The 15,938-nt window shown below is 40.4% G+C and overlaps 1 protein-coding gene and 1 non-coding gene across 2 annotated transcripts; one reads left to right on the top strand and one right to left on the bottom strand.

The window, feature by feature from the left end:
• Positions 1–12,034: 12,034 nt before the first annotated feature.
• On the bottom strand, positions 12,035–13,054 carry LOC101442255 (T-cell-specific guanine nucleotide triphosphate-binding protein 2-like). The gene has a single exon (XM_004468589.1). The coding sequence runs from the start codon at positions 13,052–13,054 to the stop codon at positions 12,035–12,037; it is 1,020 nt and encodes a 339-aa protein (XP_004468646.1).
• A 1,022-nt stretch (positions 13,055–14,076) lies between these two features.
• LOC111766585 (U6 spliceosomal RNA) lies at positions 14,077–14,183 on the top strand. The gene has a single exon (XR_002798602.1). It is a non-coding gene; the product is annotated as a U6 spliceosomal RNA (small nuclear RNA).
• Positions 14,184–15,938: the final 1,755 nt, after the last annotated feature.

Here is a 15,938-nt window from a genome sequence, read left to right on the forward strand (position 1 = left end):
TCTATTCCTCTATCCTGTGGACCCTGGAATGGTTGTGTCCATTCCACATCTATATCAAGAAGGGGATTAGATTCCACATGGATGCTGGATGCAATTCTCCTGCTTTCAGTTGTAGGCTCTCTTGGCTCGATGGTGTGGTGGTTGACCTTCTTCACCTCCATGTTAGCTGAGTGGGGTAAGTCCAATAAACCAGAGTAGAGGAGCTGAAGTATGTTGAGGCTCAGGGCCTGGCTATAACATGGTCAGTCCAGAGATTCAGGTCCCCTGGGTATACACCAAACCGCAGTGCCAAATACAGATCCAGTAAAAGTAACAGGAGAGGCTTGTGAACAAAGATCACATCTGAGTTCAGCTCCATCACACAGAAACACCAACTCCAACACTGAAATCCAGCTGCCATGACCATAGAACCTGTGGGTCTCTGTAGCCCTCAGAAGAACCAATGTCTGAGGTTATATCTACTTTATCTGTCTCTGGGACTCTGCTGAGGGGTGCATAAGGGCGTCCCCTCTGATAACCTCCCAGCTCTTTTTGGTCAATCACAGCCATATAAACTCAATTGTCCTTTCCATTTCCCTCTTTTATTCAGGTAAAAAAGTATTTTTAACTCCTGGTATTATATGTAGACCGAGATATTCTGCTGGTCTGAGTTGACCCTTTTATTCAAGGTCGTTTTCTAGTTACAATATTACCTGGTAGTAATCCCTCAGCACCAGGGAGGCTCATCCCCGGGAGTCATGTCCAATGCTGGGGGGAAGGCAATGTATGTACATGTTGAGTTTGGCTTTGAGACTGGCCACATTTGAGGAACATGGAAGCTCTCAGGACATAACCCTTAGGCACCCTGCAAGCATGCTGCCTTCTTTAGAAGGCCCTGGGAACCTCTGCCCCCAGCTTTGTTGTGTCTCTCATTATGCTTTTTCTTCTTGTGTCTCTTGTGTCAGCTTTCCATGCCTAGCCATCATGCCAGCTCTCTGTCTTCTTTATGAGGCATGAGTACCCAAACCAGTGACCTTCATGTGGTAGTCAGGAGCCAAGTTGCCTGAGTCAGATTCGTTTTCCATGCTGCTGTAATTTTTATTGGGATCATATTAAACCTGTAAATCAATTTTGGTAGGACACACATATCAATGATGTTTAGTCTTCCAATCCATGGATTTGGAAAATTCTTCCATTGTTTAAATCTTCTTGATTTCTTTTAACAATATTGTGTATACTTCTGTGTACAAATCCTTTACATCTTTAGTTAAATTTATTTCTAGGTATTTTATTATTTTATATCCTATTGTAAATGAAATTTTTATCTTGATTTTCTCCTCAGATTGCTCACTATTGGTGTTTGAAATCCTAGTGAGTTTTGTGTGTTGATCTTATAACTTACCTCTTTACTGAACTTGTTTAACAGCTCTAGAAGTTTTGTTGTATATTTCTCAGGACTTTCTATGTATAGGATCATGTAATCTGCAAATAGTGATAGTTTTTCTTCTTCCTTTCCAATTTTGATTCTTCTTATATGTTTTTCTTTCCTAAGTGCTTGAGCAAGTACTTCAAACACAGTGTTAAGTAAGAGTGGTGACAGTGGGTATCCTCGTTCTGTTCCAGATTGTAAAGGGAAAGACTTTAGCATTTCAACATTTAATATGATATTAGCTGTGGGTTATTCATATATGCCATTTATCATGTTGAGGAAGTTACCTTCAATTCTTATCTTTTGAAGTGTTTTTTATCAAGAAAGGATGCTGTATTTTGCCAAATGCGTTTTCTGCATGAATAGAGATATGATCATGAAATGTTTTTCTTTTGATTTGTTAACATGGTGTACTACATTGACTGATGTTCTTATGGTGAATTGTCCTTGCACACCAGGTATGAAAACCACCTGGTCATGGTGTATAATTCATTGGAGGCTGTTGACTATGATTAGCAAGTTTTTGTTGTTGTTGTTGAGAATTTTAGCATCCAGCTTCATTAAACAGCCTAGTCCATAACTTTCTTTACCTCAGAATTATTTGGCATCATTTTTTGGCTTTGCTGTTAGGGTGATTTTGGCATCACAGAAATTGTTGAGGCAATGTTCCCTCTACTTCCATTTTTTTTGGAAGAGTTTAAGCAGGATTGATGTTAGTTCTTTGCAGAATGATTGGTAGAATTTACCCTTGAAGCCATCAGGTCCTGTGCTCTTCTTAGTTGGGAGTTTTTGTCTCTTGTGATTGATCTGTTGAGTTCATCATTTGCTTCTTTCATAAATGTAGACTGCTTGTATGTTTCTAAAATTTGTCCATTACATCTACATTATCCCTCTTGTTAGTATGCAATTTTTCAAAGTATCCTTTTATAATATTTTTCATTTCTGTAGGATCAGTGTTGCTACTCCATTCCTTGTTTTCTTATTTTATATATTTCCATCTTATCTTTTTTCTTTGTTACTCTAGCTAATGGTTTGTCAATTTTATTAATCTTCTTAGAACAAGAGTTTTGTTTTGTTAATTTTTCCTAGTTTTTTTATTCCAAATTTCATTTTGTTCAGCTCTAGTCTTTGTAGTTTCCTTCTTTCTGCTTGCTTTGTTTACTTTTTTGTTCTTTTTTCTAGTTCTTCCAGGTGTGCAGTTAGGTCTGTGATTTTAGCTCTTCCTTATTTTTATTTATTTATTTATTTATTTATTTTCTCCTTATTTTTAATACAGGTATTTATGGGCTGTAAATTTCCATTTCACCACTGTTTTTGCTGAATGCTATTGGTTTTGTTATGGTATGTATTCATTTGTATTAGTTTCAATGTACTTACTATTTCTTTTGCAATTTCCTCTTTGATACAGTCATTGTCTTAGAGTGTCTTGTTTAATTTCCATATCTTTGCATTATTTTATTTTTCTGCCCCTTATTGATTTCTGGCTTCATTCTATTGTGATCAGACAAATTATTTGTATAATTTCATTTTTTCTGATTTAGCTGAGACTTGTTCTGTGACCTAGCATGTGATCTATCCTGCAGTATGATCCATATTTGCTCAAGAAGAATGTATACTTTGCTGCATTTGGTTTTTAATTTTCTGTATTTATCTATTAGGTCGAGCTCCTCTAATGTATTGTTCATGTTCTCTGTTCCTTTATTAACCCTTTGTCAAGACGTGCGGCGGCTTGCTCGGTCGGTAGAGGTGGGGTCTGGCTGCGGACGAGGGGTCGGTCCAGCTCTGGATGAGGGGTCGGTCCCGCTTGGGACGAGGGGTCGGTCCCACCTGGGACGAGGGGTCGGTCCGGCAGCAGACGAGGGATCGGTCTCACAAGGGGTTGCGCGGTTCGGCTGATGGGGTCGCCCGGCAAAGCCGGCGACGAAGGGGTCGCCCGGCGAAGCCGGCGACGAAGGGGTCACCCGGAGAAGCAGGCGACGAACTGGGGACAAGGGAGGCCAGGCCCTTGTCGGGGGCTCTCAGGACTGGAGGGCGCACGGCAGAAGAACTACCGCGGAGACAAGGTAAACACGCAAGTCCACTTTACTGAGGGAGAGGCAACAGTTTTATAGGGGCTGGGGAAGGCTGATTGGTCGAAGCCACGCCCTGTTCTGATTGGTTGCCGGCGAAAGGTCAGTGGGCGGTACTGGACGGGGGAGGGGTGGTGGTTAGGGATTGGCTGTCGCTGTTGCTGGGGGGGAGGGGCAGGGTTTAGGGATTGGTGGCTGCTGTTGCTGGGGTGGAGGGCAGACTTGAGTTTCCCCGCCCACGCCTGGCTGTTGCTGCTGTCGGGGGAAGGGAAAAGGGCAGACTGGATTTTTCTGCCCACGCCTGGCTGTTGCTGCTGTCAGGGGAGGGGAAAAGGTCAGACTGGAATTTTCCGCCCTGCGCCTGCGCAGGGAGAAAGAAGAAGAAGGGTGCCGCCCCACAGGCATCGTGTGGCGCCATCCGGGAGGAGGGGCGGCCGCAGAAGCATGGCTGCCGAGAAGGGGAGACCCGAGGGCACTCTGCGCCCATGCCGAGCTCCCTTCAGGGGTGGCTGTGAGTCCAACCAGCCATCCTATTATGGGGGCAGCGGCTTGGCCTGCCGCGGCTGCTCCCCCTCCAGGCCAGCAAACCACACTTCAGCCCGAGGGGTGACCGCAAAGACATTTGGTCTAGTTGTGATAATGGTATACTACAGTCTCCCACTATAGTTGTAGAGTCATCTATTTCTCCATTTAGTTTTTCCAATGTTTGCTTCATGTAAACATGGAGCACCCTGGTGAGGTGCACATATGTTTATGATTGTTCTTTCTTCTTGATAGATTACCCCATTTACTAATATAGAGTCTTTCTTGGTCTCAGAATAATTTTCATTTAATGTCTATTTTGTCTGATATTACTATAGCTACTCCCACTCTTTTCTGATTTTGTTTGCATGTTAAATGAATTTTTTTGTTGACATAAAAATATAACTTTTATTTGTGGTTTATGACATAACTATTAGTTAAGTGGATAACAGATATATTTCTCTTTTTTTTTAAAGCAAATCAATTTTATTGATCCATTTCAGGAAAGCATACAATACATCCAAAGTGTAGAGTCAATGGTATTAAAAGATTTTTCAACCATTCACCATTCACTTGCAGACTCGTTTCATCCCTGGGTATAAGGTAATTTTCTTGTAGAAAACTTAAAGCGTGTCATATTTACTTATTCATTTTGCCAATCTGTGTATCTTGATTGAAGCTTAATCCCTTAACATTCAATGTTATTACCATCAAGACATTATTTACCTTAGCCATATTGTCTTTTTTTTAAAGATTTATTTTTATTTATTTAATTCCCCTCCCCTCCCCCAGTTGTCTGTTTTCTGTGTCTTTTTGCTGCGTCTTGTTTCTTTGTCTGCTTCTTGTTTCTTTGTCCACTTCTGTTGTCGTCAGCGGCATGGGAAGTGCGGGCGGTGCCATTCCTGGGCAGGCTGCACTTTCTTTCACGCTGGGCAGCTCTCCTTATGGGCACACTCCTTGCGCGTGGGGTTCCCCCACGCGGGGGACACCCCTGTGTGGCAGGGCACTCCTTGTGCGCATCAGCACTGCACATGGGCCAGCTCCACACAGGTCAAGGAGGCCCGGGGTTTGAACCATGGACCTTCCATGTGGTAGATGGAAGCCCTAACCACTGTGCCAAAGTCCGTTTCCCGAGCCATATTGTCTTTAAGTTTATATATGCTACATTTTGGGTTTTTTTTAGTACTCTTTTTATCTTTTTATTTATTCTTACTAACAATATTCCTTTCTACACTCTCATCCAAACTTCTCTCCTAATTCTTCCTGTCAACCTGCAGAACTCCCTTTAGTATTTCTTGATGGGCAGTTTTCTTGTTGACAGACTCTACTATTAATAATTTCTGTTTATCTGTGAGTACATTGACTTCTCCATCATTTTTGAATGCCAACTTTGCTGGATACAGAATTCTTGGTTGACAAGTTTTTTCTTTTAGCACCTTAACTACGTCATTACACTGATTTCTTGCCTCCATTGTTTCAGATAACAAAATGCATTTTATCTTATTGAGCTTCCCTGGTATGATGGATCTCTTTTCTTTTGCTGCTTTCAGTAGTCTCTCTGTGTTGATCATTTGGCAGTTTTATAAGTATATGTCCTGCAGTAGTATTTATACTCTTTGGAGTGTGCTGAAGTTCCTGGATATGCATGTCCATGTTCCTCAAATGAATTGTGAAATATTCAGTCATTTTTTACTCCAACATTACTCCTGCTCCCTTTCCCTTCTCTTCTTCCTCTTGGATGCCTGTAATGCATATGTTTGTGCATTTCATGTTGTCATTAATTTTCTGAGTACCTGGTGAATTTTTTCTATCTTTTCTCTGTTCTACTATCTGTGTGATTTCAAATTCACTATCTTTGTTATTAATAGGTATTTCCTCTCTCTGTTTAAATCTCTTGTTATGTGCTTTCATAGTATTTTATTTCTTGCATTGTGCCATTCATTACCATCATATCTGCTAGCTTTTTATGATTTCTTCAAACTGTTCCCCAAGTTCCTACTTAATATCACTTATCTCTTACTTCACTTCATTAAGTCGATTCATTGTATTTGTTTTGATGTCCTTGATCAGTTGTTCCACATTCTGCATCTTCTGTTAATTTAGCTTGATTTAATTTAATTTAATTTAATTTAATAATTTAATTTAATCTTGCTCATTTTCCTGGGTCATTTCTTCCTGTTTCTTAATCTGGCTTGTAATTTTTTTTTTTTTGGTGCCTAGGAATCTGGTTATCTTGATGGGCTTATTCAGATGGTTAGCTTCTCTTTCTACTGAAGGGTTGCATTTTGTTTTGTTTTATGTTAAGGATCTTTTTTGACACTTGGTTGCACTTATTCTATATTCTTTTTTCTTTATTTTTTTAAATGTTACATTTAAAAAATATGAGGTCTCCCTATACCTCCCACCCTCCTCACCCCACTTCTCCCACATTAACAACCTCTTTCATCATCATGGCACATTCACTGTATTTTGGAATACATTTTCAGAGCACTGCTGCACCACATGGAGAGTGGTTTATATTGTGGTTTACACTCTCCCCCAGTCCCATGGCAGGACATACAATTTCCAGCACATGTCTCTGCAGTACCACCCAGGACAACCTCAAGTCCTGAAAATGCCCCAACATCATATCTCTTCTTCCCCTTCCCTACCCTCAACAGTTACTGTGGCCACTTTCTCAACATCAATACTACAATTTCTTCCATTACTAATCACAATAGTTCCATAATAGGATATCAGTAAGTCTACTCTAATGCATACTTTATTCCACCATTCCGTGGACCTTGGGATGGTTATATCCAGTTCCACTATATATCAAGAGGGGTCTTAGATTCCACATGGATGATGGATGCCAATCTCCTCCTTGAAGTTGTAGGCACTCTTGGCTCCCTGGTGTTGTGGTTGACCTTCTTTACTTCCCTGTTAGCTGGCCAGGGTAAGTCCAATAAACCAGAGGGTAGGAGCCACAAGTCTGCTGAGGCTCAGAACCTGGCTGTTACATGGACAGTCCAGAGATTCAGGTCTCCTGAGTATACACCAACCCCAGTGCCAATCGTAGGCCCAGTAAAAGTAACAGAAGAGGCATGTGTAGAAAGGTCGTATCTGAGTCCAACTCCATCACACTCAAGAACACAAACTTAACAGTAGGGCCAACTGACATGGTACTGAACTTCAGAGGCATCTGCCATGACCATAGAACCTGTGGGTCTCTGTAGCCCTCAGGAGAACCAGTACCTGGGCTTGTATCCAATTTGGCTGTCTCTAGGACCCTGCTAAGGTGTGCATAAGCATTACCCCTCTGATGACCTCCTGACTCTTTTTCAGAGACTCATAGCCATATAAAGTCATTTGTTCTTTCCATTTCCCCCTTTTATCCAAAGTCATAAAGCAGGTTTTAACAACTGATATTACATGTAGGTTGAGATATTCTGCTGGTGAGTTGACCCTTTTATTCGATGTCTATTTCTAGTTACATCATCAGCTGGTGCTTGGTAGAAATCCGTCAGTGCCAGGGAGGCTCATCCTAGGGGATCATGTCCCATGCTGGGGGGAAAGGTAATGCATTTATATGCTCAGTTTGGCTTAGAGAGTGGCCACATTTGAGCAACATGGAGGCTCTTAGAAGGTAACTCTTAGGCAAGGTGCCTAAGAGTTATGTTATATTCTTGTAGTTCTCTGTGTTCCCTTGAAAAAATATTGAGACAATAGAAAATTAAAGATAGAAGAGAGAAAGAATAATTGTAATAAAAATTAAAAAAAAAGATAGAAAATGAACCATAAAAGACCTTGGAAAATAAATAATGAGTGAAAAAAAATACAAAGGAATAAGAATTTAAAAGGTGGAATAAAAAATGAAACAAAAAATAGAATAAAATAAATTTCTGGATAGATGAGAAGAAAAGAAAGCTTATCTGGCTCTTCTTGATACTATTCCCTCAGGTGAGTTGGGCTTCTAACATCCTGTGTCAGACTGTTTAGTTGTCTGTCTCCATCCCCTTACTGACCTAGTTCCTCTCTCTACTATATGGCACTTGGGTGTGACTGTCTGCCCAACCAGATCACCCCTCCTCTCTCCCTGTGACTGCTTCAGTGCTGGCTGAGTCTTTTTAGTGTGCTTCAAATGGTGCTTTCCTTGAAAAACTCACTGAAGAGAAACAATTCTTTGTCCTCCAACAGATCCCTCTTCCTTCCAGAGAGAAGACTATTATTTCACACTAAGCTGCTGCAGTGAGCCAGGTGTCTTACCAATGTTTTTTGCCTTGAGTGTGGGGTATATCTGCCATTCCCAGCTACAGGGGTATGTAAATCATGGCTTTCATTTGACCTCTTTGACTCTCTGTCTCTCTCCCTCCTGGATGATGTGCAACATTCTTCTGGTCTCCAGATCCCCAAAGCGGCTCCCTCAGTTAGCTTTTTGCCCTTCCCCCTTCATTTTTGACTCTCTGTTTCTCTCCCTCCTGGATGATGTGCAGCATTCTCCTGGTCTCCACATCCCCAAAGTGGCTCCCTCAGTTAGCTTTTTGCCCTTCCCCCTTCATTTTTGTAAGAGAGTTGAGCTCTGTCTCCCTATTTCAATGCCACCTTCCCAGAAATCTCAGAAGGCAGCATTTGAAAGTAGCAAGCCTGAACATTTAGCTGGAGAGTGTTATAAAGTAAACTTGAAGCTGTGCCCTGGATTCTCCTTGCAGCTTGTAGTAAAATGTGAGAGGAAAAAGATAAGCTGAGAACTGAATTTTTGGCACAAAGAAACCAGAGATTGATTCTGGAAATTCCAAGACTCTGGAAATCAATCTCCCAGACAATGTTGCCCCATTTGAGTAATTAACTGTACTTGGAACTTGTAAGTCAGTATTGAAAATGCAGTTATCCAGGAAAGACTTGTGGAAAATCTTATTGTCGAATGGCTTGGACTCCTGCTTCCTGCATGCTAAACCAATAGGCTTTTTTGCAAGACACATGTGAACAAAACCACCGTTTGCCTGGACTAAAAGGGATATGGAGGGGAGGGATAGAAGGGAAGACAGCTTTAAATAGAAAACCATGGAAACTCAGGTTTGGAATTCAGACATCTCTTTGGCAAAAAGAGGGACCCCACCCATGGATATGGAGAAGAAGTTTACCCTGGCATTTGAAGAGGTTGGTGGATGTTCCAGTCCATTGTGCAGAGATAATTTGCTGTCCCAGGCTACAGAGTGGATAGAGTGCACTCCCTGATGGTTGGGGAGAGTTGGGTCACCACCCCACTGCTCTGAGAGGGGTGAGATTTTTCATCATAGATAAGGGAAGGCCAGGTCACAACCTCACTGTTCTGAAGAAGTTGGGCCTATATGTCAGCTGAGCCTGGAGAAAGGCAAGCCCCAGGAAGAGAGGAACCCAGGAAACCTGAACCCTGGCAGAATTTGGCAGCCATCTTGTTCCAACACGTGGCAAGAGACTTTGGTAAAGGAACCAACTTATACTTTATGGCCTGGAAACTGTAGGCATCTACCCCCAAATAAATACACTTTATAAAAACCAACCAATTTCTGTTATTTTGCAACAGCGCCCCTGTGGCTGACTAACACATGGTAGAAGCTTACAGTCACAATTATATAAAGTATAATTTATTTCCATCACCAAAGTCTGTTGCCACATGTTGGAGCAAGATGGCTGCCAGGCTCTACAAGGGTTCAGTCTTTCACTTCCTCCTAAAGTTCCATGGCCCAGCTCCTCCTTTCTCAGCTTTAAGTAAGCATAAGGCTTGTCTCTCTTCCTGTGGCTCATTTCTCTCTGAGATCAGCTGCTCTGCTTGCTCCACAAGGTCAGCTATAAACTATCTGGCCAAAAGCTTGTCTCTTTTTCCAGGGCCTCTGATGTGTCTAATGGAGGAGCCTTTTCCCTTTCCTCATGTATCTGCTTCTCTGTGTTTTCATCTTGGGGATCCAGCATCAAAAAATCCAACTCCCTACTTTGCTGTGTCATTTTCTCCATGAGTTCCTACCTCCTTTTTAATACATTAATACAAATAAATTCAATATAAATGTTGTTTAATACATTACTTAATACAAATGTGATTTGCTTGGATTTGTTTTTCATTTACTATTATTAAGGTTTTCTTCCCTATTTTAACCTTTCACTGCTCTTTATTCATTGAAATCATTTATAATATTCCATTGGGTACATATACCACATTTTTTTTCATTGGCATTCCTATTGAGGGGCATTTGGTTTGTTTCCAGATTTTTTTTTCTATTGTGAGCAGTACTTCATGGAACGTTCTTGTGCCTATCTCACTTGTATAAAAAGAGAAAATGCTGGATCATAGGGTGTGTGAATGTTCAACTCTATGAGGGGGCTCAAACCTCAAAGGTTTTTTCCAAACTGCTTGTGACAATTTGCACTTCCAACAGCAATGCATGAGAGTTTCAGTCAATATACCTTCCCTGCAATACTTGTTACTGTTAAATTTTTAAATTTTGCCTAATTTATACTGAGTGTGAACTCCACCTTCTTAAGGTCTTGACTTGCATTTCCATCATTTACCTTACTCTATTTTTCTTTTAAACAGTCAATTGGAATCAGAATCCATATTTATTTATTTCCTGCATTCTTGTGTGTCTCTCCCAAAAAGAAGATTCCATGAAAGAAGCATATTTACCTGTCCTTGCCACCATTTCCCAAGAATTTAGCCTAGCGCCCCACTCATTGTTCTCAATAGTTATTGAATTAGTACAAAAATGTTAAGAACAAAGTCACCAATGAAGGCTGACTTCACTTTAATGAAATCTCTGATTGTGATGAGGATGAGGGAACCAGCATGAATTAATGAACAATGGGATAGGACACTTATCCCCTAATTCCTATGAAGCATACATCTCAGAACCATGACAATGATAAATTCTAAAATTCCGAGAGCCAGAATAGTCTCTGGTATTTCTATTTTCCACAGAACCTCAAAGGAGCTACTAGAAAGAAGCCACTAGAAAGAAAGGGAGTAGAATTTACTGTTGGCATGAACCTGATATTAAGTGAGATTCACAGAACTTGGCTTCCTTGTCCTGGAAAAGATCATTTGAATGTTCACTGCTGTTAATCCCAGATATTAGGACTCCAGAGCCATTTTCAGTTTTATTGGATGTAATATATATATATATATATATATACAAAAAAGTGTATATGCCATATGTACCAGCTCACTGAGTAATCACAAAGTGATAAAACCATGTAACCTGGTCCAAGATCAAGAAACAGACCATCAACCCAAAGTCTCCCTCATGCCCTCTTCTTATTTTTCCCCTCCAGGTTAATCAGTCTTTGACTTTTAACAGCATATTTTACTCTTTTTGTTTCATATATAGATATTTGTACAGATTGCTTCATTTGTGTCTGGCTTTGCTCATTCTACCTTCTTATTTCAAGAATTATCCATACATTTGCATGCAGTTGTAGGTCACACAAACTCATTGCTGAGTAATGTTTCATTTCAGGGCACTTTCTCCTGCCCAGAATGCTAAATTGTTTCCTTTTCCTTTTTTCTGACCTATTACTTTTTGTCTCCCCTTTCATTTCTTATAAGTCCTTTTATATTTCTAATCATTTCTTCCTTTATCCTCTGACTTACCAATTTCATAGACAATACTCTGTGAAGTAGTGGGTGGTAGCGGCTCAGGAGACTTTGGGTTCCCTAAAAGTCAGTCCCTGTTATGTCTACATCCTACCACTAAGCACCAACTAGTTTCTGCTCCTGTGGGGCTAGTATTTCACTCTATTGCTTGCTATTTCTTATTTATAAAAAGCTAGTCAATATGTTAATGGTGCTAGAAAGAAAAAAGAATATTGATCAAGAAATTCCCCCTTTATAATAATCAACATGCATAGATTACAAACATATATCAGGGATGTAAAATATATATTGCAATTTATCCATGCACAATGTCCACATAACAAGACCAGGCATAAACCATGGATGAGTTGGGGACTTGGTTGCCTCAGATATGATAATGTGTGTTGGGAATTTATCAACAAAGGATGCTTAAGCTTGCAAAGAATCAACATTTTATCTGAAAATCTTCTCATTTTTCAGGAGAGCTTTAGCATCCTCTGCCACTAGGTGAAGGGCATATAACTGAACAATTGATTTCTTTGTAATACATCTGGTAGAAACATGGATGCATTCAGCAAATTCCAGAATATTTGCTGATTTTTTATCTTTGTCCATACATGTCAAAATATTTGCAGACTTAATGCCCAACTTTAGTTCTTCCAGAGACACATTCAAATTCTTAGCCATCTTCCTGAGTTGTACATCATCCAATCCAAAGATGGTTCTAAACTTGTTTACAGTATCCACCAGAATATTCACATCACTATTAGAGATGGACTCAGGAAGAAAAATGGTGGCAAATGCTCTGTCTACCAAGTCCTTCAGTTGGATCATCTGTGTAAGGATACTCTTCTTGCACTCAATAACATCATCTGTAATGTTGGGAAAGGAGAGCATGAAGTTGAGGCGGTTATGTCCTGGGAGTTCTTCTGACAGGATGTGTACTAAGTTTGGGAAATCATAGTCAGACACATCAAAACTAGAGACTAAGAAAACTCGAGGGTCAGTCACCTTAGTATCTGTAAGGTGATTTAGACAGTCATCTCGGATCATTTTTAGGACACTGTCTTTATTAAAGTTATTTGGTTTATTTCTTTGTTGTTCGTGTACATCATTATCCACCTTGGTTCGAACAAAATAGAAATTCTTTTTCATTTTGTGGATCTGTTTGGCCAGGTATGCATCAGTTTCCTTGACGCGTGTGCAGGAAATAATAATAAAGCAATCATACTCATCAAATTTCATTTCCTTCACATAATTTTGATTTTGAAAAGCAGGAGTCCCCATTCCTGGCAAGTCCCATATTATCATTTTGGGAATCTTTGGGTGCTGGTATGGAGTTCTTTCCTTAGTTGTCGCCCTCACACCAACAGGGGCCACGTTATCTCCTTCATGGCCAACCCCTCTCAGGGCATTGATGAAAGAGGACTTCCCTGACCCAGACTCACCTATTACAGCAAAATGAACTGGCATTTCATCAATTTTTTTTAATGCAGCATGGATTAAAGAAACTGCCCTCTGGGTGTCCCCTCTCTCCAGATACGATTGGATCACAGTGATATGTTTCTGAGGGAGAATTCTTCTTTTAGTCTCGATATTCCTTAAGAACTCACTGACAGCTGAGCTGATATCATGAGCTTCTGTTGCGGAAGATTTGGAGATAACTTCCCCATGGCCCCAGAGGAGAGATTGCTAAAGGATATAAAAAAAGAGGAAAGTTGAGCCTCACATGGGTTTTCTGTTCCCAAAAGGAACAGTGCTTGAGCACTCTCCCCCCATCCACTCCCTGGAGATTTCAGTTATTTTCCAGAGCTTTTGTTTAGAAGGTAGGTCTGAATATGATGCTTGCCTTGCAAAGCTATATTCACACCTTCCTTCACTTCATGATTCCCGGTCATTCTTCAAGAACAAGTTCAATATCCATTTACCTATTGCAGTCTTATAGCCCCCTTAAAAATATTCACTTTTATTAAATTAATGCAAGCATGTGGTAGTAGATTTATGTAGGTTCTAAAAAATTATAATAAAAGCAATGATCCAGCATTGACATAGTCCTGTCAACTTTTCATGACCACTTTATGCTTCTAAATAATACATTTTGGATGAGGAGCCAGAAACCACATCTATCAAAATCCCTTTCCCCATATGAGTCCTGGTTAAAACTGGATGATGAGAGGTTTCACAGTGAGAGATTTCTAAGATAGTAGAGAAATGGAAGCACTATTCTCTGAAAACAGTTACTCCTAGATGGCTGAACTAATACGAGATTCATGAGGCCTTCCTAGAAGACTTATGAGAAATAATCTGCTTTCAGCTACTGACTGAGTTGTCTGGTAAGTTTCATAGATACTCTATCATTGAGCTCCACTCTGCTAGACTTTCTTCCCCCCTATATTATAGCTAATATCTTTAGCAAGTCTCAGACTTTTCCTGGTTATTTGATGGGTATTTTAATAGTTTCATTTGGTCTAATCTATAGTAAATATTCAATAACAGTGCTCGCTTCGGCAGCACATATACTAAAATTGGAATGATACAGAGAAGATTAGCATGGCCCCTGCACAAGGATGACATGCAAATTCGTGAAGCGTTCCCTATTTTTGATGTATGCAGGCTTTTGGTCTCCCTGGGAGTTGGTTGTGTTGCAGAGGCAACCAGGGCTTACCTGTACACTGACTTGAGACCAGTTCAATAAAAGTGCACACCTTAAAAAAAAAAATTCAATAACATTTCCATTTTATAATATGAGTGTGGGGGTGGGGGGCTGAAAAAGAGTAGGAAATTGTGTTAGGTCAAGGCTCCACAACCCCTACCTTGATGAAATCATTATAGGAGGTCAGAAAACCTTCTTCAGCGGCATAAGCAAGAGGTCACACTGGTTAGCACTCACGATATTACAGGTGGCAAGAACTGTGTCTGCTAACCACCCTAGGTATCAGTAGAATCAAGTTTTGGGTCATTCTGAATATCTGTAGTGTTTACAGCAGTGAGTGGATCAGGTAATATCTAATGCTGTTTGGCTATGCTTAGATGCTTGTTGGTATAGTGGGTTTAAAGGTTTCCTATTTAGCCACAGAATTCCCTGGAAACTTTTCAAAAATAATTTTTAAAATTATCCTTTTATGAAGTTAATAGATCACACAAAACATTACACTTAAAAAACGTAAGAGGTTCCCATATATCCCACTCACCATCCCCACCCCCATCAATTTTTGAAGATGCATAGATCACAAAATACGTTATGTTAAAAAATATAAGAAGGTCCCAAATATCCCAGAATAGATAAAATTCCCATCCCAAATGTCTTCATAAAAAGCACTGTTGAGGGAAGCGGACTTGGCCCATGGATGAGGCATCCGCCTGCTACATAGTTTGGACCCTGGGCCTCCTTGACCCATGTGGAGCTGGCCCATGTGCAGTGCTGATGCTCACAGGGAGTGCCGTGCCATGCAGGGGTGTCCCTCACGTGGGGGAACCCCAAATGTGGGGGGTGTGCCCCATAGGGAGAGCCACCCAGCAAGAAAGAGAGTGCAGCCTGCCCAAGAATGGCGCTGCACACATGGAGAGCTGACATGAAAAGATGATGCAACAAAAAGAAACACAGATTCCCAATGCCACTGGTGGGGGTGGAAGCGGTCATGGAGGAACATGCAGCGAATGGACACAGAGAGCAGACAACCGGGGGTGGGGGGGGAAGGGGAGAGAAATAAATTTTAAAAAAATCATAGAAAAAAAAGAAGCACCCTTTGTTAGTTGGCTATCTACTAGTAGCCAGAGGGGAATTTCATTCAGTCTGTGTGTTAAAAGGTGGAGAAGCAAGGAAGAACCCATAATGGGAAGACAAGTTTTGGAACTCTTAATCCACTCTAATTAAAATATTAGTCATAAAATGAAGATGGAAACAAGCATGAGGAACAGTTGTGAGGAGCTAGAACTGTCAGCTCACTCTCCTAGAAGTTTGTTCACTCTCTGATACATACCCTATGCCATTTTTAAAACCTCAAGTCTCTTAAATGGTTAAGAACTCTATGTTTTCAAAGAGAATGGAAAATATTTGTATATTTTGATTGCTGTAAAGGGATGCTATTGGCACTTAGAAAGGCTCTAAATTCCTTGACCAACCCTGAAGCAGTGCCTAAGTTGCATGAAACTCATTTCAAGCAAAACGTTAAGTTGTGAACATGGGTATTTGGTTGCAAAATAACATTGTTCTTTATAAAAAACATATGTATATGTGTGTGTGTGTGTGTGTGTGTGTATATATATATATATATATATATATATATATATATATATATATATACAATTTTACTCTCCTAAACTAATTTGAGCTTCAGGATAGAAAGTAAACCTGACT

Source organism: Dasypus novemcinctus, chromosome 2 (genome assembly GCF_030445035.2).
Source record: "Dasypus novemcinctus isolate mDasNov1 chromosome 2, mDasNov1.1.hap2, whole genome shotgun sequence".
NCBI lineage: Eukaryota > Metazoa > Chordata > Mammalia > Cingulata > Dasypodidae > Dasypus > Dasypus novemcinctus.

Bases quoted from the DNA above. Each gene is read 5' to 3' on its own strand.
- LOC101442255 (XM_004468589.1), bottom strand. From the start codon at position 13,054: ATGCCAGTTCATTTTGCTGTAATAGGTGAGTCTGGGTCAGGGAAGTCC.